This window comes from Pelophylax lessonae (genome assembly GCF_965119305.1).
Source record: "Pelophylax lessonae genome assembly, chromosome: 1".
Classification (NCBI taxonomy): domain Eukaryota; kingdom Metazoa; phylum Chordata; class Amphibia; order Anura; family Ranidae; genus Pelophylax; species Pelophylax lessonae.
Genome location: NC_138768.1, coordinates 10,130,010 through 10,154,166, shown reverse-complemented (window position 1 = coordinate 10,154,166; position 24,157 = coordinate 10,130,010). Strand labels below are relative to the sequence as shown.

The 24,157-nt window shown below is 49.2% G+C and overlaps 2 protein-coding genes across 2 annotated transcripts in view; one reads left to right on the top strand and one right to left on the bottom strand.

The window, feature by feature from the left end:
* Positions 1-24,157, bottom strand: part of LOC309563394 (uncharacterized protein) — a gene marked incomplete at its 3' end in the record, with an annotated part of 732,657 nt that overhangs the window by 359,518 nt on the left and 348,982 nt on the right. The gene's annotated exons all lie outside the window — the stretch shown is intronic.
* LOC309563383 (uncharacterized protein) overlaps positions 1-24,157 on the top strand; it is a 797,887-nt gene that overhangs the window by 457,430 nt on the left and 316,300 nt on the right. Inside the window, exons 7-8 of the mRNA XM_082267777.1 lie at positions 54-263; positions 343-549. Coding sequence (XP_082123903.1) covers positions 54-263; positions 343-549 — 417 coding nt within the window. The remainder of the gene's footprint in view (positions 1-53; positions 264-342; positions 550-24,157) is intronic.

Genomic DNA, 24,157 nt, shown 5'->3' with positions numbered 1-24,157 from the left:
TCTGTACATTATCTGCATTGTTACCATTGTTGTCATTTTTATTCTATATTCAGAGTGGAAACCTGAGAGATTCTAAAGTTGAAGTTAAAGAAGAGATAAAAGAGGAGGACGAGAAGTCAGAGTCTCTTAAAGAACACAAAGATCTGTATCAGGACACCATGGAGGAGTCATCCAGCTACAGAAACCCACCAGAGAGATGTCCCCATCCTCTGTACCCCCGGGGTTCCACACAGGAAGGTCACACCATCCCCCACCATCATCAGGTAAATGATTGACAGTTATTGTTAGTTCTGATTTATACACAGCATGTTTGTTACAATGAATGTTTTATTATTTATTCAGAGTGGAAACCTCGGGGATGATAATGTTGATTTTAAAGAAGAGTATAAAGAGGAGGATGAGGAGTATGGAGTGATGGAGGAGTTTATAGAAGGACACAAGGATATGATGGAGCCACCTAATACTAGGAACCCACCAGAGAGATGTCCCTGTCCTCTGTATTCCCGGGATTCCACACAGGAAGATCCCACCATCCCTCACTGTTACAAGGTTGGTGGGATGGAGCATCTGGAACATGGACTTGTGAAGACAAGTGTGGATTTTTTATGTGATGTCACAATAATATAGCTTATATTTTACAGATGATATTCTCTCTCATTTTCTTGATTTAGAGTGGAGATCCAATCGATATAGAGTTTGAGGTGAAAGCAGAAGAAGAAGAGAGGTATGTGAGGGATGATCAGCAGTCTATGGAGGAGGATGGAATAACGGGGACATTTATAGAGGAGGACACTCCTACAGAGATCAGCACAGGTGAGTCATTAACACTAAATACATTCCTCCACCCACACTGCTCACTGATTGGTCTATAGTAGGAAGGGGACTGGGTGATATCAGCCTATAATACCCTGGTCACTTTCCTGAGCAGTGGCGGCTGGTCAATAAGGGGCGCAGGGGCCGCCCCTCCCAAGGCTAGTCACAGTAAAATTAGCATAAAAAAAAGTGTACCTTTTATTATTGCAGTGGGGAGCCGGACACATTGCTGGCTATGGGAGGGGTGGGGGTTTAGGCATCATGTGCCTCTTTTCTTTTGATGTGATTGGCCGTCCTTTAGAGTGTCCTTGGGCGCAGAGTGATGCGCCCCTGACACTCCCATTCACGATTGCCGTCCTGTGATTGGTCCAGCCTGGACCAATCAGTACGTCCGACATCATAGGTGCGGTGCTTGGGCCGGGCGTCTCAGCCGCTCATCCAGCCTCTCGATGGGTTCAGCGTGACCATGAAGGGGAGAGGAGCTAGAGGAGGCAGCTGCTGCAGGCACCACAGATCCTGGATTAGAGAGAACCGTAAGTGTGGCCGCCGCCCCCATGTGAGCCTGGGTAGGAGGAATGACGAAGCGGCTGGATTTAGAAGAATCAAGCTCTCAGGGTTCATACAGTCGTGAAATTCCTGGAAAAGTCATGGGATTTTGACATGACACTTTCCAGGCCTGGAAACGTTATGGAAAATTAGTAAACCCCACTAAGTTTTGGAAAAGTCCAGCTGAAACCTGGTCACCGGCCTCTTCAATATGAATAGACCGTGACAGGCTGGGAACTCTGCGGCTGATTGATCCACCTAAACCTGAAACTTGAAAACTGAAACTGAGAAATAGTGCACTTACTGTCCCCGCTCTCAGAAGCCTACCAGCGGGGGGGGGGGGGGGGGATGGGGGCGCGCGCACTGGGGGGTGTCAGGCCGGTGTCCGCCGGGCCGCCCGCATCTCTGTGTGAAGGCAGCTGCAGTGGCAGTTCCTTCAGTCGGCGGCAGGAAGAAGGTGAGTGAGAGTGCCTGAGCAGCCTTGTTTGGGTGCTGGCTAGGAGGGGGGTGGGTCAGCTGCATACAGATGAATTGAACTTTCCATATTCCTCCTGCTGTTGCTGAATGCCTGTTACTCCTCTCAGCGGCTGCAGGAGGAATATGGAAAGTTCAAGTCATCTATATGCAGCTGCCCCATCCCCCTCCCATACAACTTCCTTTGCTGCCCCCCCCCCCTCAGTGCTAATAACCCCCCCCCCCCCTCAGCTCAGTGCTAATAACCCCCCTCTCAGTGCTATTAACCCCCCCAGTGCTATTAACCCCCCCTCAGTGCTATTAACCCCCCCTCAGTGCTCTTTAGCCCCCCTCAGTGCTCTTTAGCCCCCCCCGTGTTCTTTAGCCCCCCCACAGTGTTCTTTAGCCACCCCCCCCAGTGTTCTTTAGCTCCCCACAGTGCTTTTCATCTCCCCCCCATGCTCTCTGGCTCCCCCAGTGCTCTCCACCCCTGTTCATGCCCATGCTCTCTGGCTCCACCCTCAGTGATTTCCAGATCCCCCCCTCCCCCTGTGCTCTCCATCCCCCTGGTTTTCCAATTCCCCTGCAATGCTTTCCAAACCCCCCCTTAATTCTCTCCAGTCCGGTGCCCCCCCTGCCCTTCAGCTCCTCCAGTGCTCTCTGCTTCCCCTGTGCTCTCTGGCCCCTCAAGTGCTCTTCTATCATGTCCACAGTCTCTGACCTTCTCTTGTATCATGTCTGCAGTCTCTGACCTTCTCTTGTATCATGTCCGCAGTCTCTGACCATCTCTTGTATCATGTCCGCAGTCTCTGACCATCTCTTGTATCATGTCCGCAGTCTCTGACCATCTCTTGTATCATGTCCGCAGTCTCTGACCATCTCTTGTATCATGTCCGCAGTCTCTGACCATCTCTTGTATCATGTCCGCAGTCTCTGACCATCTCTTGTATCATGTCCGCAGTCTCTGACCATCTCTTGTATCATGTCCGCAGTCTCTGACCATCTCTTGTGTTTTATCATGTCTGCAGTCTCTGAGGGGGTGTCTGTAGAGCAGTCAAAGTGGGAGTGCTGTTGGGATGGGGATCACAGGAGAAGTCAGATATGTGTGGACTGGGGAGAGGAGACTACAGAATAAAACCAGAGCATGGTGCACCTAAGAGGAGGTCAGTGACAGTGCTGCCCGGCCAGTCTGAGGGGGGGGGGGGGTCACTGATGTAAGGGGGCACTGTTATAAAGGTTCCTCCTTTATATCAGGACCCCCCCTCCCTTCCTTAGTGCATTCACTCTATGGAAGGTGGTCTCTGGTCACCAGAGTCCCCCTACATCAGAGTTCCTGGAATTACCCTTTACATCAGTGTGCAGGATTTCCCCTTACAGTGCAAGGGGGAACTCTGTGGATGCTGATGTGAAGGGGAGCTCTGATGTGTAAAGGGCAATGCTGCAGACCCTGATGTAAAGGGGAACGCAGTGGACTCTGATATAAGGTGGTTTTGGGTCACCAGAGCCCCCCCCCCCCCCTTATATCAGAGTTCCCCTTTAGATCATGATCTGTGAAATTCCCCTTTATGTCAGAGTTCCCCTGCCCTGTAAAGGGGAATCCTGTAAGGAGGAACTCTTTGGTGGCTGGGTTATATTAGCCTGACCTTCGTGTAAATATAGAAAAATGGTTTTGTTTAACTTAAACACATTGCTAAGTCTCACTGGTACGACTTGTCAGGCGACTTGGTCAGCCTGACAAGTCACGCACCGTCGCGTCCCATAGTGTAGTACAGGAACGGTTCTAATAGGAGCGACACAAGTCGCTCCGACTTAGAAAAGGGGTCCTGTACTACATTGGGGCGACCTGGAGCGACTTGCATAGACATTCATTTTATGAAGTCTGTGCAAGTCGTGCCGAAGTAGCGGTGCATGCGACTTCACAGGTCGCCCCCGAAGTCGTGCCGCTGCAGTGTGAACCGGCACTAAAAGCGCTATCTACATGTTTATAGTTTAAATATTGACATTTGTACTGTTTAGCACAGAATACGGGCATTTTAGGTACTTTTTTGCAATGTCAGTGGAGGGGAGATCTTGGGTTCCCACACTTTTTTCCCAGGACTTGACCCCTGAGTATAGACAAGAACAAGCGCCGCACTTGTGCATCTGTGCCATCCATACCAGTCCACCTGCACCTCCATCATGACTGTGGCTTGGGCCTAAAGAGTAAGCGCCACATTTTGTGCATCTGACTGTGCCATCCATACCAGGCCGGCTGCACCTCCATCATGACTGCCTAAACTGAAGCTTTATTATCCTCAAGCAGGAGCAGCCATTAACCACTTGCCGACCGCCGCCCGACTATATATGGCGGCGGTCAGCCCCTCCCAGGCAAAGTGACATACCGGTATGTCACTAGCCTGGGAGCGAATAGCCGGCGAGCGCGTGCCGCCGGAGGCGCGCTCCCGTACCCGACGAAGCCAGCGCGTGTGACCGGCGGACCCGATGTCCGCCGGTCACTCGCAATCGTCAGGAAGAGAGGGAGAAAGGCAGACGGCTAGTGTAAACAAAGCCGCCTGTCATTCTCCCCTGTGTAAAAGCACTGATCACTGCTATGTAGGACCGTTGATCTGTGCTATTACACCACTAGCCACATCCAATGACAGTAAGAAACACGCCCCTAGGGACACACTTAACCCCTCCCTCTCCAATAAAGTTAACCCCTTCCCTCCCAGTGTCATTTTTACAGTAACAGTGCATATGTATAGCACTGATTACTGTAGTAATGTCACTGGTACCCCCAAAAGTGTCAAAAATGTCAGTCAAGGGTCCGATCTGTCCGCCACAATGTCGCAGTACCGCAAAAAAATCGCAGATCGCCGCCATTACGCGTTAAAAAAAAAAACAACAAAAATGACAAAAATCTTTCCCTTATTTAGTAAACGCTATAACTTTTGCGCAAACATATGTAGCAGAAAACAAATTGGCAAAAGATTTAAAAAAAAAATAGATTTTTACATTTTTTTTGGGGGGGGAATTTCATATAAAAAAATGTGAAAAATATTCTTATTTTTGCAAAATTGTCGCTCTTTTTTTGTTTATAGCGCATGATCAAAAAATCGCACAGGTGATCAAATATCACCAAAAGAAAGCTCTGTTTGTGCGAAAAAAAGGACGTCAAATTTGTTTGGGTACAGCGTCGCACGACCGCGCAATTGTCCGTTAAAGTCACGCAGTGCCGAATCGCGAAATACCCCCTGGTCAGGAAGGGGGTAAAATCTTTTGGGGCTTAAGTGGTTAATCTTCTTTCTCCAATATATTGGTCAAATTACAAGTTAACTTTATGGGGGTAACACAGTTTCAGCTAAAGTTAGTGTGTTCACAGGGTAGCAATGCCAGGGAAATGCAGCTTTAAAATGTATGGCATCATGATGAAAAGTATGAGAGGTGGCTGGAGAAAGATCAGGACCCGGGACGTGCTAAATGTACAGTGTGTGCCGTAAAACGTTTGACATTTCCAACATGGGAGAGGCAGCGCTGTCTAGCCACGCTAAAGGTGCAAAGCACCAGTCTGCAGCTACGTGCTCAGCAGCTTCCAATCCGATCGCTGGCTTTTTAACCCGTGCGCCTCAAGTGACACCGGCTCCCAGCTGCGGCAGCGGTGCTTCCATCTCATCCAATGTAAAACAAGGGACCATTTTGAGTCGCGCTGTATCCAGAAACAAAACCCTAACTGCAGAGGTACTGTACACTACAAAGCTTGTCATTTATTTTAGTATAAATATGCTGGGTGTGACATGGATTTTCTTCTTATTTAACATGTATACATAGACATTTCATGAAACTTTAGGTCATAAATATTTACGTGAAGTCATGGAAAAGTCATGGAATTTTATTGGTAAAAATGTGTATGAACCATTCTCTACATTTCCTTCTGCATCCTCTGAAAGCATGTAGGAGGGGGAGGAGGAGAAGCAGGCATTCTGAGGCTGCAGAAGGAAATGCAGAGCTTGATTCTTCAAAATGCACCCGCCTCTACTGCTCCTTTTATCCAGTGTCTTTCTACTGACCCCCAGTGCTCTCTGACCAGCCCCAGGGCTTTTCAACCCCACTGCTCTCCAACATCCCCCAGTGCTCTCTGCCCCCCCCCCCCCAGGGCTCTTCTACACCCCTCAGGGCTCCCCTACACCCCCCCCCAGGGCTCTTCTACACCCCTCAGGGCTCCCCTACACCCCCCATACACCCCGTAGGGCTCTCCTACACCCCCCCAGTACTCTCCTACACCCCCCAGTGCTCTCCTACACCCCCCCAGTGCTCTCCTACACCCCCCAGTGCTCTCTGCCCCCCCCCCAGGGCTCTCCTACACCCCCCCCCAGGGCTCTTCTACACCCCTCAGGGCTCCCCTACACCCCCCCCAGGGCTCTTCTACACCCCTCAGGGCTCCCCTACACCCCCCATACACCCCGTAGGGCTCTCCTACACCCCCCAGTACTCTCCTACACCCCCCAGTGCTCTCCTACACCCCCCCCAGTGCTCTCCTACACCCCCCAGGGCTCTCCTACACCCCCCAGTGCTCTCCTACACCCCCCAACACCCCCCAGTGCTCTCCTACACCCCCCAGTGCTCTCCTACACCCCCCAGTGCTCTCCTACACCCCCTAGTGCTCTCCTACACCCCCTGTGCTCTCCTACACTCCCAGGGCTCTCCTACACCCCCCATTGCTCTCCTACACCCCCCCAGTGCTCTCCTACACCCCCAGGGCTCTCCTACACCCCCTAGTGCTCTCCTACAACCCCTAGTGCTCTCCTACACCCCCTAGTGCTCTCCTACACCCCCTGTGCTCTCCTACACCCCCCAGTGCTCTCCTACAGCCCCAGGGCTCTCCTGCACCCCCTAGTGCTCTCCTACACCCCCAGGGCTCTCCTACACTCCCCTACACCCCCCAGGGCTCCCCTAAACTCCCCCAGTGCTCTCCTACACCCCCCAGTGCTCTCCTACACCCCCAGGGCTCCCCTAAACTCCCCCAGTGCTCTCCTACACCCCCAGGGCTCTCCTACATGCCCCAGGGCTCTCCTACACGCCACAGGGCTCTCCTACACCCCCCGTGCTCTCCTACACCCCCAGGGCTCTCCAACACCCCCAGGGCTCTGCTGTAGGGTTTATTGATGCTGGCTACTGGGAGATCTATTATTGTTGTTTGGGTGGTGCTATTGTTGCTGGAGGGGGGGAGGTATTTTGTGGCAAGTAGTCTATCTTTGCTGTGGGATCTATTGTTGCTCGGGTCTATTGTTCTGGGGGATCTATTGTTGCTTTAGGGGATCTATTGTTGCTTCAAGGCACTGTACCTTGATTACTGAAGGCCCCTTTCACACTTGTGTAACCTCAAAGGCACGCAATTTTTTGCCTTGTTTTTCGCCGCGAAGCAATGCCTATTACATTTTTCTGTTTGCGCCCCCCCCAAAAAAAAGTTGGAGCACCAGCCGCCACTGTTCCTGAGCTGTGTTCCCCGTCCTGTATTCCTGTATTTATCTCCGATAAACTTCCTTCTCTGTGCTGAAGACACAATTTATGTATCTAGACTGGATTTATGGAGATTCTAGGGTTCAGCTGGCAGAAAAATTTTCATTTTCACCATAAACGTTACTAGACCTATGCTTCTGGGGTATATGCTTTGGGTCTCCTTCCCCATGCCCGGGTCTAGCAAGATCTCTGACAGAACAATTCTCTCAGGGTTACTTGTTCTGTTATATGCTGACGGGTGGAGGGATATGTCTGTATAGTCTCAGACCCAAGTCACTGAGTGCAGTCTCAGGAGATGGGAGGCAGCGGTGTGGGACCTCTGCAACTTGTCTCATGTAAACATTTAAGCTTCCACTGAGAATACACATAGTATGTATTCTCTTTTTTGTTACACCCATTTTCAACCAGCTGGATATTTTATATCTGATGATGTTTGATTGGAGCACAGACTTTTACACGTTGATAATAATGTGATAAAATCCTCAATTTTGGAACCTTAAGCAGCCTTTGGGATCAGTCCAGTCTTCATCTTATGCCCAGTACACACGTGCAGATTGTCGGCCGAAAATCTTCGGCCGACGACCAAGCGGGCGATTGTAGGCTTGTTAGTATGATGCTTCCGACAGCCGACAGCGCACTTTCGGCCGAAAAGAATCTGTCTTGCAAGCATGAAAATTTTTGTATGCCGACACCAGAACGGCCGATTGTTCGCCAGTCAGTACAGATTTCGGCCGACAGACAGCAGATTTGCAAGACTGGGCATGCTCAGAAAAGAAAAAACACAGGGAAAGTTAACCATCACATGACATCACTTCTGCAGTCGGCGGACAAAATTCTTGTGCAGTCTTTTGCACTTTTCAACAGACACGACAGCCCGGGGACAAAAGACGGCCGATCGTTCGGCCGACGATCTGCACGTGTGTACGGGGCATTAGTTGTTCTCTCCCCATCCTCACTCTCTGACCTCTGGTGGGGCTCAGCCCCGCTATTATTCATGACTAAATCATGGACTAAATAAGGAAGTACAGGACTTCTTGTGTTGGGAAGATGGCAATGAGTGATAGAGGGGGTGGGGACACTCGTCCTATAATCCCCTCATCACTGTCATTCCTATAAAAGACAGTTCTCGTTGTTTCCTCACTCTCTGACTAAGGTCCATGAATAAAGAAATGAACTGGTAGGAGATCAGAGAACCCATTTACTAGTTACCTTGAGGGTGGAATTGTAAGATCTTCAGAAACAAAGCTGCCTGATGTGGGCGGAGTCTTGGTTTAGGGGAACCAATCTGCTCATGTCTAGTAATAATCTTTTTATTTCTATTTTAGTAGATGGGCGGGAGATGAGGAAAACCTCAGAGGATTGTCTCACTTTGTCTCCAGACTGTAAAGTAGAAGATGAGGACATCACACAGTATAGTCCAGGAGAAAACCCGGCTACCTCAAATGTCCATCCGGCACCACACAGTGTAGATGGACCATCGTATTCCTCTTATCCTGAGGAACCTCAGACTGTGAGGGACGGTGCCGTCCTTCCAACAGATAAGAGATTTTCTTGTACTGAGTGTGGGAAGTGTTTTTCAAAAAAGTCCCATATTCGCATACATCAGAGATCTCACACGGGGGAGAAGCCGTATTCCTGTCCTGAGTGCGGGAAATGTTTTTCACGGAAGTCTGCTTTATATACACATCAGAGATCTCACACGGGGGAAAAGCCATATTTCTGTCCTGAGTGCGGGAAATGTTTTTCACGGAAGTCTGCTTTATGTACACATCAGAGATCTCACACGGGTGAGAAGCCATATTTCTGTTCTGAGTGCAGGAAATGTTTTTCAGACAATTCCTATCTTTACAGACATCAGAGGTCTCACGCAGGGGAGAAGCCATTTTCGTGTCCTGAGTGTGGGAAATATTTTTCACGGAAGTCTTCTCTTTCCACACATCAAAGGTCTCACACGGGGGAGAAGCCGTATTCCTGTCCTGAGTGTGGGAAATGTTTTTCGAAGAAGTCTCATATTTCCATACATCAGAGATCTCACACGGGGGAAAAGCCATATTCCTGTCCTGAGTGCGGGAAATGTTTTTCAGACAATTCCTGTCTTTACAGACATCAGAGGTCTCACACAGGGGAGAAGCCATTTTCGTGTCCTGAGTGTGGGAAATGTTTTTCACGGAAGTCCTTTCTTTACACACATCAAAGGTCTCACACAGGGGAGAAGCCGTATTCCTGTCCTGAATGTGGGAAATGTTTTTCACAGAAGTCTGTTTTATATACACATCAGAGATCTCACACGGGTGAGAAGCCATATTCCTGTCCTGAGTGCGGAAAATGTTTTTCACAGAAGTCTGCTTTATCTACACATCAAAGGTCTCACACGGGGGAGAAGCCGTATTCCTGTCCTGAGTGCGGGAAATGTTTCTTAAGCAAGTTCCTTCTGAACACACATCAGAGGTCTCACACGGGGGAGAATCCATTTTCGTGTCCTGAGTGCGGGAAATGTTTTTCACATAAGTACAGTCTTAACAGACATCAGAGATCTCACACGGGGGAGAAAGCGTATTCCTGTCCTGAGTGCGGCAAATGTTTTTCACAGAAGTCCAGTCTTTACAGACATCAGAGATCTCACACGGGGGAGAAAGCGTATTCCTGTCCTGAGTGAGGGAATTGTTCCTCACTGAAGTCCTGTCTTCCTGTACATTAGGAATCCCACACAACCCTCGAGGTGCGTTAGTGCCTTGAGTGTGGGAAATGTCTTCTATATGAATGTTGCTGGACATGTGGGTAAGAAGCACACCCTGATAAACACCTCAGATATACTCCATAGCTGATCTTCATCATGTAAGAAACACTTCATAAGGAGATCGGAGATCATCAAAGACATGGATGAAGTGTTGTACCGTGTTGGTCATTGATAGCAGTAGAAAAATAAAAGTGGAGTCATCACCTTTCATTTCATTTTGTGGTGTAACCTTTCACAAAATCTTAGAGGTCTATGTCTTAAAAAGCATTTTCTAAGCACACACATGCACATCTGGTGGACTTGACCAATAGTACAAACCTTCTGGCAAGCTGTCTTCCAAATCCTCTCTACCCTGATGGCTGAATCAATCTCTCCTGACCCCCTCTTGGCTTTGCTCAATATGAAGCCAGACCCTGTCTCTAAATCTAAACACAAATTATTCCTACAAGTCACCACGGCAGCCAAACAAACCATTGCGAGAGCATGGAAGTCCCCACACCTCTCCTTGCCTGAGGTTAAGCAGCGGGTCACCACCGCCATGATTCACGCCAAAATTGAGGCTGTTCTGTTGGATAAAGTAGACAAATTCGACAGACTCTGGCAACCTTGGGTTGACAATTTCCTTCCCTCCAACTTCGACAACTCCCTCCTGCTGCCCTAATCCTGATCTGAGGCTTACCAGCTGCTACTTCCAGTTCACTGACCCCCCCCCCCCCCGGGAACCTTCCTTCTTTCCCCCTTCCCCCTCTTTCTCTGCTCTACCTCCCCCTCTGTCCCCCCCTCCCTCCCCTTGTCCCATTCTGCTCCCCTCTTCCTTCCCCCCCCCCCCTTTTCCCTGCTACACCTCTCCACAAGTTTCAGTTCTGGCATCGACTACACACCTGTTTGAGCCTGTCAAGAATATCGGAGTACACCACGCAGGCCCCCATGTTTAGCCTGCTCTCTTAGTTTTACCAACTTGTAACCACTGTTTCCCCCGTCTAGTTGGATAACCATGTGGATTCCCACACCCATCTACCCTTTCTCACGTGATACTGTGATATTGGGCTTTGTTCGCCCTTGATTCGTCGGCTGTGCCCCCCCCCCCCCCCACATGGCACAGAGTGTTCCCTTTATGGGGTGCCTGTGGGCTGGCAACGCTGATCACGGATCTCTAGCCACAGCCCCCCTTGTTGCCTCTTAGCCACCTACTCCTAAGTTCAACCCACGGTTACTGTAGCCGATATTTTGTTAGCAAGGAGGAGAGGAGAGATTGGCGCAATCAGATGATCAGAACTGTAAACAGTTTCTATGCATATAGCTAGGTATGGCAAGGTGGGCTTCAGTGTACAAAGTCCGGTGTGGCTTGCTGAACACTTCGATGGCTGCCTCCAGTAAAGGGTGAAGTAACCCTGTATGACCCAAAACAAGAAGAGAAAAGACCGGGCGCCGATCTAAGTGTAGCAATAAAACATTTAATAGCAATAGCAAGAGTACTACTCACAGGAGTATGTTAAAAACAGGCATCTCAATAGTGGGTGTGCAGAGTTCGTCCGGGGGGTCCTCCACAAGTCCTGTTGGAACTGGTGCTGCGAGGGATATGCAGCGGCTTCCTGGTGCGGGACGCGCTGATCTCTCTGTGTTGATCAGGCAGCGTGGGTCCGTAGGATGGAGGGCCGTGGTGTCACTTCCTGGTCGACTCTGCGTGCTTGAACGGCGACGCGTTTGCGGAGCATGCGCTCCTTCTTCAGGCCGTCGGCCTGAAGAAGGAGCGCATGCTCCGCAAACGCGTCGCCGTTCAAGCACGCAGAGTCGACCAGGAAGTGACACCACGGCCCTCCATCCTACGGACCCACGCTGCCTGATCAACACAGAGAGATCAGCGTGTCCCGCACCAGGAAGCCGCTGCATATCCCTCGCAGCACCAGTTCCAACAGGACTTGTGGAGGACCCCCCGGACGAACTCTGCACACCCACTATTGAGATGCCTGTTTTTAACATACTCCTGTGAGTAGTACTCTTGCTATTGCTATTAAATGTTTTATTGCTACACTTAGATCGGCGCCCGATATTTTGTTAGCGCATGTGGATTGTATCTTGTCACTCTGTTTACCAATTGTTGTTACTTGTTTACTCTGTTTTTCAATAAAATATTTGAACACAAAAAAAAGCATTTTCTGAATAAATGTGACCAACATTTGCCCAGCCATGATGAATATTGGCTGTATTTTATTTCATACACTGATTTTACTTGGCTCCATCTAGTGGCTGTAACCACTTGCCGACCAATCACAGTACATATAAAAAAGTGCTAGTGTGAAAGTGAGAGATGGCGCTGCCTGTGATCAAAATAAACCTAAGTAGAATAAGTTGGTGACAAACTAGGTGTCTCTATTACCTTTAAGTGGGCTTAGTAAACCCAATAGTATGAATGGTGGGAATGTGTATGATTGATAATGACTAGTGCCAGCATAAATACCAAGTGCATACAATAAACTTAAATATACATACTCCTATGCATACAAATACTTCCTGATTCCAATAAAGCTACAGTGCTTCAAGTGCTGCTGTGCACAAAAAGTTGCTTCAGTGCATCTACCATAAACAATGTGCAATTCAATGCAATTGTACAAAGTGCAATCAAGTAGCAACAAAGTGCAAAATACAGGTAGCCGTTCCTTTATGCCCAGTCTGTGAATATGTCCACAGGGAAACCCTTAGCTCAGGGGTCCCTCTAACAAAATAATGGGGGCAGTGCTGCCTGATAATAGTCCGTGAGTGATGAGAAAAGTGCCCTCAAGCAGGACTCCTGCTTGGAAGTGAATCCAATTGGTCTTGTGGTGAAACACTTGGATGGACCCGAGTTCCCGGAACACAACCATGTGTTTTGGTCAGTGCCTACACTCGTGCCTCCCCCCTCGGGGTAAACACTCACTAGAGATCAGGCCCCTAGGTAGGGGTGATAAGCCTTAGTACAGTGGTAGTGGCCCGTAACCGGCTCCTCTCCCCACACTTGATCTTGGGTGTGTGGCTCCAGAAATCAGGTGCATATACTCTGGGCTTTTTTTCTCAGAAAATAGGTGCAGAAACTCAACTACGACCCCCCCCCCCAAAACCCCCTCTCCAAATTTGTCAAAATTTCACTAACAATGGGAGGGTCTTAAAGGAGCATTAACTACCAGGAATATATTATGTAAAGAGTGCAGAGTTCGGCGGGGTTACACACAGAGTGCAGGGTTCAGGGGTCTGCTATGTGGACAGAGTTCGGGAGTGTGCTATGTACATAGTGCAGAGTTTGGGGGTGGGCAAAGAGTGCAGGATTCATCCTTCTTCCACAGCTGCTAAGCTCTGCATCCCCCACCCACATATCACTTTCACCCCTCTTCTTCGCCAGTACTTCCCCTCACAATGTAGATGGCTTCACCTCTCTCACTTGCAGAGAGATCATCCAGTGGGGGTGTCAGCGTCTGCACTGCACCCCAGGCACCGGCATGGACTTTGTCCTCATACTGCACTTGGAAAACACAGGAAGTCAGACCTCTGTGTTTATGAGTAATAGTGGTGAGCGGGGAGCAGAGGGCCTGAGCCAAAGGTGGTGGAACTGAGTTCCACCAAGTTCTAGCTGAAAAAAAGCCCTGCATATACTGCAGCTGGGGTTGCAGGCTGGCCGCTAAGTTGGGAATTTTTCTTTGTTTTTGTTTGACATGCGTCTCCTTTCCATGAGCTTCTTGATGCGAAGGGAGGTTAAAGCTTGGGGCAGTTGCCATTTTCTTTAATACATTAGCCTTTGTGCGCAAGCATAGGGGGACGGGGCTCTTTTAATTTTTTTATTATTTACTTTTTACAATTTTTACACTGTCTCATTTTTTTTTTTTTATCACAAGAGATGGACAACATCCCTTGTGATAACATGGACAGTGATGGGTTCTCCTTACTCCTCTACTAGACCCCAAATCTCTCCTCTGCCCTTAAAAAACATCTTTTGTAAAATTTCAAGGTACATTCAAATCCCCATTTTCAGGTCTGATAGAACTTTTTCCACATTTGTCTTCCCCCATTACCCCCATCTTTACCCACTACCACTCCTGACTACATTACAATAGATTTACATCTTCACTACCAGGACATGACCCACTGCTCCCTGAAGTGGGGTGCGGAACGGATTTTTGAACAGAGAGATAAAAATTTGGAAGTTGTTAGCATTACTAACAGCTCAGGATAAGTCTCAGACAGTAATTCCATGCCTTTCCCCACAACATGGATCATTACTTACAGACGGAGAGGACATTTTACAAACATTTGTCTCTTTTTCAGAGATCTTTACGCGCCTATTCCCCTTATGCTATAGAGGACCTGTTGGCTGTTCTAAATCCCTTGAGCCTACACATAATACCTGAGGAGATCAGGGACGCTTTAGAGGCCCCATTTAGGGAGGAGGTGGTAATGTGTGCAATAGGTTCCTTTCCCAATAGGAAGGTGCCTGATCCGGATGGATTACCGATAGAGTGGTATAAACATTATGCGGACTATCTCTCTCCAAGAATACTGAAGCTTTATGCGGAGTGGTTTGAAACTGACTCCCTCCCCCTTTCTTATACGCCTATCTCTTTACTTAGTCTAGATTTCAAAATCCTCACTAAATTGCTAACTAACAGACTCATGCCTGTCCTGGTGAATTTAGTTTTCCTTGACCAGACAGGCTTCATGCTGAAAAAAAGCCATGGGTATTAATTTGCGCAGGGTTTTTACACATATGCATCTAGGTATCCTGCGGAGGGTTTCTTGTTTTTCTTGAGCTGGAAAAAGCCTTTGTTTCAATACATTGGCAATATATGTCCACAGTGTTAGAGGCTTATGGGTTTGGTCCCAAGTTCAGACAGTGGATAAATATTTTATATCATAACCCGACTGCACCCATTAAACTCAATGGTCTGACCTCTGAGTTCTTCCCGGTTAGATGGGGTACCAGACAAGGGTGTCCGATGTCCCCTGGGCTTTTTGCCTGCTAATCGAACCTCTGGCTATTGCACTGATGGCCTCACCCGGGGTACAAGGTATTCAGGTTGGAAGCCTGACAGAAAAGGTAGCTTTATATGCAGACGATATGGTGCTGTTTTTGGGGGACTCTGATGCTTCTCTGATTGCGGCGTTATCCATTTTGAATTCTTCCTTTAAGGGTGCCTTCTTCACCCTGCAGGGTTGCCGCTAATTGTCCTTTATAAGCGGGTAGACAGAGTTAAATACCTGGGCATTCCTAGTTCTAATTCAGTCTCAGATTTCATTACCTTGAACGTGACTCCTCTAATAAAGATAGAAAGTTAACCTATTAAAGATGAAGTTCCTGCCATTGTTCCTGTTTACATTCCGTAATTCAGTGGTGTGGATTCCGAGGTATATATTCGGGAACATTGATAGGCTGGTCTCCATTTTCTTATGGAATGGACAAAATCCCAGGATTAAATTACAGGTTCTCCTGCAACCATGGAAGCAAGGGGAATTGGAGGTGCCAAACTTCTTTCGCTATTACCTGGCAGGACAGCTAGTGTTCATACATCGGTTGCTGACTCTCCCAGAGGATGATGCGGCGGTTGCACTGGAGGCTGCGATACTGGGCTCCTATGAGGCTCTGTCCAATTTGTTGCTCAGAGGCATCCGGGCCCCTTACCCCATTACTAATTCTATGAGAGGAATCATTAGAGCTTGGGTGGTAGCAGACAGGGCGGACTCTGGCAGCAAACAGGCAATATCACCTTGTGCTTATTGTGGAATAACCCTCTGTTTCCACATCTGTTTAACTTCCCAGATACCATTATATGGACCAAATATGGTATCAAGAGGGTAGCAGATGTAGTTAAGAAATTCACACTTCTACAGTTTGATGTCATAAAATTCACATTCAATCTACGGAACTCCCATCTGTTTCGATACTTACAATTGTGACATGCATACAATTCTCAATATGGTACCTCACCAATTACATTGTAAGAGAGTGATATTAAAATTATGCTAAGAAATTATTCTTTGGATAAAGCATGTCTAATATTTATAAGCAGTTATTTAGAAATACACAGAGTCCTTGAACCTTACAGAACAGCTTGGGAAAGGGTATTTCCCCAGATGGACAGTGATGACTGGGACAATGTATGGGGCATAAATTTCTCTCGGTTGGTCTCAGCTAGAGATCATCTCATTCAACTTAATTTTCTACATCGTATTTACCTTACCCCAGCCAAATTGACTAAAACTTTACCGTCCCTGTGACGGTACCCGTTACTGGGAGTGAAATACAGATACTTAATGGTTTGAATTGCTTCAAGTGGGACAGTAATATTTGTCAGCTGTTTGATTCTGAACATGTTCATTGAAAGAGCTAATCACATTGGCTTCTGTTCCATGTCCTTCAATATCAGAGACAGGCTTTCCCTATTGTTTGTGTATTGAGATAATGTGAATTCCATGTACTTCAATGTAGGGGCCGGACAGACTGTTATTGGCAGTCTTGTCCTATTGTCTGTTTTGAGTTGGAATGTGGATTGTGTTAAGTCTGCCTGTCCCATTGTTAAATGTTAATGACCTCACATTCTTCTGTCCAGATGGCTAGATAATTAGTTCAGGTTAATTCTGTTTCTGTATACAATTCTCATCTGCATATGATAATGTAATAAGGCAGAGGGGAGGGGTTGTGTACACTGTATGGGAGTGACTGAGTGTAAAACTCTGTTTTTATTGGATTGTGAATTTCATGTCCCGTTCCCCACAAGATCCACCTGGGTGGTAACCTTGTGGGGAAAACTGTATAAAAGAGCAGCTGTACCATTAAACCTAGAGTTCTACTTCACCCTCAATCTAAAGTCCTGTCTCTTATTGAGGGAATCTGTTACAAGGGATTACTATGCTCTTCATACTCCCATGAATAATCACTAAGTTCTTGTAAGAGCTGGTTCCTGTTTCTGCTTCACTCTCTGGGGAAAGAGAGGTTCACCCACTGGAACCTGGAGCCTTGTTATAGGTCCAGGGTTGGTAGGAGATGGTGAGACCCCAACCAAGCTGCGGCGGTTCGTGGTGTCTGCAGTGGTTATAGTGTCAGGTGGAGTGCTTGGATCCCTCGGGAAGCACTAGGAGCATCTGTCATTGGAGTTACCCAGTCAGTGTGCCAGTTGATCCATTACAGTCCCAGTCATCCTGTTGTTGGTGGTGCAGCTCATCCGGAGCGAATTTCATTCATATATTCTGGGAATTTGTGGCCATACAGATGTTTTGGCTGGAAGTGGCGGAATGCATTGAGGAGGTTACTACAAGGTGTCTCTTGGGATTGGTAGACTTTGTTATTTTTATATGCTAGGAAAATGATAGTGCTCTCCTGGAAAACGCCTACACCCCCCTGCCATCCAGGCATGGAAGGCGCTTGTAAATAAAGCACTCCCCTTTTATAAGGTTACTTATGCCAGTAGTGGTATACCCAATAAATTCAAGAAGGTGTGGGGCGGATGGACAAAGAGTCCTTCTACAATGTCCGATTAATCTGGGAGTAGTTGGAAAGCCTTTGCTTCTGTTCATGAGATATATTCTTGTGACTGGATAGAAATATGTCTCTAGAGTTCAATGTACTGTATATGCGTTGGATCTGGCTTTGTGCAATGATTGTCAGCTCCAGTGTTGTTTCCTTGGTGTGGCGTTTTTTTTTTTTTTTAAATCAGAAACCAAGTTTATTAAGAAAAACCAACAATACAGAATACATTCAATACACTTTCTTCCCATTATCAAGTACAAAAGTAATCTTCCAACGAGGCCATACACATGAACAATAAGAAAATAAGTCCCCCCGTCAGGAACCGCTCCCGACGAGGAGGCAGATCCATCAGCATCGTAATCAACAGCATAAACAAAATACAGTCCTCCCCCCTCCTGCACATATTCCAAGTCTACGATCATTGCAGAAGGCGGTCCATAACCAGGTCTTGGGGAGCCAGGCCAGGCACCACCAGCCATCCTCCCCAGATCTTATCATATCTATGCGGAACCCCCCTGTGTTGGTATATCAGACGTTCACAGCGCAGGGTATTGCCCATGGCTTTAATCCACATCTCCACCGTAGGCGGGGACGGGGCAATCCAGTGTTGCAGAATAAGTTTCCTCGCCTGGAACAAAGATCTCGTAACCGCCCATCTAACACTAGCATCCTCCGTGAACTCCTCCACCATACCTAGCAGACATGGCTTTGGGTCCACAGGCACCGAGAGGACATAAGCTGCATTGATGGTTCTCACCACCGCCGCCCAGTACCTGTGGAGTTTAGGACAGCGCCACAGCAGGTGGATGAGGTCACCAGTATCCCTTTGACAGCGAGCACACAGCGGATCTGGTCGCAGACCCATTCTGTGTAGGCGCGCCGGCGTGCGATGCACCCTGAGGAGCACGTACAGCTGTGAGAGTCTCTGCGTCACATTCAATGAACAGTGGCACACCGTTTCCAGTGCCTCCTCCCATTGGTCGTCAGTAAGGGCGCCCACGTCCGTCTCCCACTGTACCCAAGCATTGGCGCGGGAATTTGTCCAAGTGATAACCCAGCAAGAGCGCATAGCAATCAGAAATAAAGCCTTTAGTTGAGGCATAACGTTTCATCATGTAGAATACCGAAGTTGGGGATAACTCTGGAGAATGTAAGGAAGGCTGGGCACCTATAGCATGCTGTAATTGGAGATAGGAGAACTGCATGGTTCGGGGCAAGGCAAACCTGGTCTGCAGCTGCTCAAACGAAAGCAGCTTATTGTGTTCAAACACCTGGTGCAGGTGGGTAACCCCCCTCCCGCGCCACAGAGCCTCGCAGGGCAGGGCCGCCAGCTCCGGATACGTCAGATTCTGCCAGATTGGACTGAACTCAGTAAAGCTAGTCACTCCCTGAAGTTGCTTCGCCTTTGCCCAGACCTTTTGTATCAATCTATATGTGGGGAATGCTCTGTTGGACTTAGCCAGCAGCTGTGACTCTAAAGCACCCGGAAGGTCCTCCGCACCCACCGCCCGCAAGAGCACTGCAAGCGCGGAGTCCCCCCCACCACCTTCACCCCTAACCATGGCACCCAGCAAGTGCTGCAGCTGTGCGGCCATATAGTACAGCCAGGGGTTAGGGAACGCCAACCCTCCCCGGTCTTTGGGGCGCTGTAGCTGTTCTAGCTTGACCCTGGCCGTGCCCTGCTTCCACAACAGGGAGCGGAAGAGGGAGTTGACCAAGCGGAAAATCTTAAGAGGTATAACTACCGGGGAATTATGCAAAAAGTATAGGAGTTGAGGCATGAGAATCATCTTCACCAAATTAGCCCTCCCTGCCACCGAAAGCCACAGTCTAGACCACACTGATATTCTGTCCCTGAATCTCGTCAGGAGTGGGAAAATATTCAATCTGCAATATGCCGTGACATCCGCCGAAACAACAACACCAAGGCAAAAGGTGGCCAACTGCGGGTCCGGGCCCTGGTCCAAAGGCAGCAGGGCCGATTTAGTCCAGTTTATTGTGAGGCCAGAAAACCTACCAAATGATGTAATAATTTGCATCACCCGTCTCAGGGATGGACAGTGTCCCCCAGCAGCAGCATCATGTCATCGGCATAAAGTAGTATCTTTTCATGAATCGGACCATATCGGAACCCCATCACGGAGTCGTCAGCTCTGATACTGGCCGCCAAGGGCTCAATCGCCAAGGCGAACAGCAGGGGGGAAAGTGGGCACCCCTGTCTAGTCCCTCTACCCAATCGAAACGGTAAGGATTGTTTGCCCCCCTCCCTAATAACCGCTCTCGGGGCACTATAGAGGAGTCGCACCCAGGCGATAAACCTAGGGCCGAATCCGAACTTCTCCAGGACAGCCCATAAATAGCCCCATTCCACGCTGTCAAAGGCTTTGTTAGCATCCAGGGACAAGAGAGCACGAGAGCCCATGTTGCCCGCTGTAGTCTGCATGTTAACAAACAACCGTCTAAGATTCACCGCCGTGGATTTATTGGGCATAAAGCCTGCCTGATCGCTATGCACTATGGTGGTCACTACCCGGTTAAGTCTCCTGGCAAGCACCTTGGCCAAAATCTTAACGTCAGACTGTAATAAGGATATCGGTCTATACGAGTTAGGGTCTAGAGGGGGTTTGTCAGGTTTCAACAGCAAAATAATACCAGCTCCCGACATGGAGGGGGGCAGCTCCCCTCTGCGAAGAGCCGCATTCAGAACCTTCAGCAGCCTGGGCATGAGCGCCTCCGAGTAGGTCTGAAAGACCTCCATGGGGAGGCCATCATCTCCTGGCGCCTTAAAAGTGGGAAAAGAGCTGGCCGCCTCCCGAAGCTCCTCCACCGAGATGGGGGCCTCCAATTGCATCCTATGCCGGTCAAAAAAGGCGGGGAGGTCAATTTCCTGCAGATACATGGCAAGGTCCGCATGTGAGTAGTGCACTCTGGATGAGTACAATGTAGAGTAAAAGCGAGTCAGCTCTCCCAAGACCAGCTCAGGAGAGTTGAGAATACCACCCGAGGGGCCACGTAGAGCCCCTATAACCGGCGCCGCAGGGCGCACATTCACAATTTTCACCAGAAGGCGGCCAGTCTGTTCCCCCTCCTCGTAGAAGGTAACCTTAGAGAAAAAACGTTTCTTATCGGCCTTGGAAGAAATGAGACTCGCCAGGGCATCCTGCACAGACAGCCACGCTGCCCTAGAGGCATCCGTGGGCTGCTCCACATAACACTCCTCCTTTTCCCTTACATGTCTAGTCAAAATCTCCTCCATCTCCCTCGAGGAGGACTTAACCCTGTTAACGGCATCTATAAACACCCCTCTCAAGTAGCATTTAAACGCATCCCATTGTAGCAGCGCGTCAGGATATAGGTCATTGTCTAAAAAGAAGTTGACTATGGCAGCGTTTATGTCACAGTCAGAGGGTAGGATCTTCAACCAGTAGGCGTTCAGGCGCCAGGGCACCCTAGGCAAGGAGGAGTCAGGACGCATAACAATCCAGCAGGCCAGGGGCGAGTGGTCCGACACCCCCCGGGGCGCATACAACACTTTGTCTACCACCTCACAGGATTTAGCAGTACCAACACAGAGGTCTATGCGTGACAGGGTCCCGTGGGTCCCTGAGTAACATGAAAATTGGGTGTCGACAGGGTGACGCAGCCTCCAGATATCCACCCAAGACATCTCCCCCAGGAACCTGGCCAAAGGGGTACCACGTGCACCCAGACCGGCCCCAGGAGGAGGGTGTCTATCCCTGGAAGGATCCAGCACCCCGTTGAAGTCCCCCAGAACAAACAAAAGAGCAGTGGGTTTGTCCAAGGCGAAACGCACTAGCTCCCTCAACACAGCCAGCGAAAAGGGAGGAGGCACATACACCACAGCAAACACATATGTTCTAGAATACATCACACAATGCAAAAATATGAATCTACCCTCTGGATCACACAGGGCAGACAGCTCATGGTAGTCCAGGGACTTGTGTATCAGGACACACACCCCCCTGGAGTACGAGGTATGAGTAGAATGGTAAATGCGCTGAGCCCATGCATATTTCACACAACATTCCGTGTCAAGCGTGAGATGAGTCTCCTGCAGTCCCACTATAGCTGGAAAGTATCTGCGCAACACCGTGGACACCATGGCCCTCTTCAGGGGATCGCCCAGCCCTCTGACATTCCACGATACCACAGGGACACTAGCCATCAGGCCGGAAAGTGAACATCAATAGAGGGGAAGGAGCACCGTCCCCAGACGGCCAGGGAGCGGTAGGCCAGGTCAGTTCGTGTAGACCATGGGAAGTCCGTGTATTCCGTAACAAACAGTGTAGCCACAAAAAAAGGAAAAAGAAAAGGAAAAAAGAAGCTTGCCAACAGGGCAAGGTAACAGTCCACAGTTCCAAACATAGACACGGGGACATCTGAAAACAGCACCGGAGGCGCCTCAATATAGCAAGAGAAAAACACATGGATCGGCAAGCGAAGCTCACCAAGAACTGTTCAAGTTCTTATGGGCAGTTCCGGGGTAAAGTAAGGCACCGAATGGCCAGCGACCAGCCGGCCGAGGCACACAGGCGGAAGAAAGGACGGCAAGATGACTGTGTCCCTAGGGCATCAAGGATCCGGTTCCTCTCGGTGTCTGGCCTGCAAAGAGGGTTCATTGACATCCAGCCACTCCACTGCCTCTCTCGCCATGTTAAAGAAGTGGGTCTGGCCCCTAGCAGTCACTCTCAGGCGTGCAGGATACAGCATAGCATAGGGCAGTTGTAACTTTTGCAGGTGCTGTTTTACCTCATGAAATTTGGCTCTCTTCTTCTGGACCTCAGCGGAGAAATCCGGGTAGATGGACACACGCACCCCATTGAACTTAAGTACGACCTTCTCCCTAGCCAGCCGCAGCACCTTCTCCCGGTCCCGGTAGTGCAACAAGCGGGCAAGGACCGGTCGGGGAGCGTTACCCGGGACAGCCCGCGTGGGAGTGCGATGGGCCCGCTCAACAGCAAACATCGGGGAGAATGCGTCCCTCCCAAACATATCTATCAGCCACTGCTCCACAAAGTCCGTGGGGTCCCGACCCTCCACCTTCTCAGGAAGGCCCACTATGCGTATGTTATTCCGCCTAAGGCGGTTTTCAATATCATCAGCCTTGTCCTGCAGTGCCCGCGTCAGGGCCGTGTTAGCCTGGGTATCACCGATGAGCGCTGGCAGCCTGTCCTCCACCTCACTAATGCGCCCCTCCACCGCAGTAGTGCGCTCCCTCATTTTCTGTAGGTCATGGCGGAGCAATGAGACCTCCTCAGTGAGACTCCCGAGCCTCTCCTGGACATTGTTCACAGAGGCTGTGCAGTGCTGGACCGCTGCAAGAATCTGCCTCAAGGTGGGCTGAGGGTCCCCCTCCATCTCCTCATCCAAGGGCACAGGGGGGTCTGCCAACAAGGAGGCAGAAGGAGCAGGTTCCGGAGGTCGGTCAGCGGCCATGGGGGACACCGATGCAGCCCCTGCGTGCAGGTCGTCCGGAGCAGTAGTGGCCTGAGCGTAGGTCAGCTTATGGGCGTAGTATAACATATCCTTAGGGACATCTTTGCGGTTGGACTTGCCTGCCTTGCCACTCTGGTCCTTCGGTTTATCAGCCCTGCGCTGGGTGCCCCTCGGCGTGCCGGCCGCGGCGCCATCTTGGATTTCGGAGGCCGCGCCGTCCTCCCGACCTTTCCGGGTCAGCATAGTCGCCAGTCGGGGATGAGACGTACCGTCCCATTCCCTGGGATACGGTGAATCGATCGGTGCCAAGAATGTGCAGATCGGTAGCCGGTATAAGGATCGATGATAGGGTTACATGCGGGAGCTCCGTGCAGCGTGTCCGCTCACATGCCTTGCGTGGCCACGCCCCCCGGTGTGGCGGTTTTTTAAGAAGACCACTGATGTTGGGATAAGGAATTACAGAGTATATTTTTTGTCATACATACCTGTAAAATATAGGAAAAATGTATTGTTCCTTTACTCACATCTAACCTCTGAGCTGTACTGTGTGCCTTTGTGCTGAAGCTTTGTTTCTTATATTAATAGTCGCCTGATGTTCCGGCTATTTTCAATGTCTGTCTGATTTTTGTCTTTGTACTGTTTGTAAAATAAAATATATAATAAAAATAATTTGTTGGCGTGTCGGGAGTTCACCTGACTAGGAGACACATATAGAGCAGGCACCTGCCATACCTGGCGGTGCTTGCTGACTACTAGTTGGAATCTTCCATACAAGGGGGCTATGAGATTGAGGCTTCTGTGAGGTGAGTCCTGGTCAACCTTTTTTCCACCATATAGCGTGCTATCTAGTGTACCTACTTATTCAATCTCTCCTTTTTAATACTCAGGACCCTGTGAACTCTATTGTTTGGAGATATCTGGCACTCACGTACAGACTCTCCTCACAGGAAGTGCTCTCGCACTCACCAGCCTCTGTCTGTACTTTTTCCCTCCCTTGGTGGACAACTATTAGCAACCATTTTTTTGGTATGAAATGCTCATATAAATTTCACCCCCATTGTCTGGTGTTATTTCCCATGCTTTGTCATCAAACTATATCCCCTTTTCCTATCTTTTTCTCCCCCCTTTCCTGTTCCTTCCCCCTTCCCCCCCACTTTCTCCCTTCT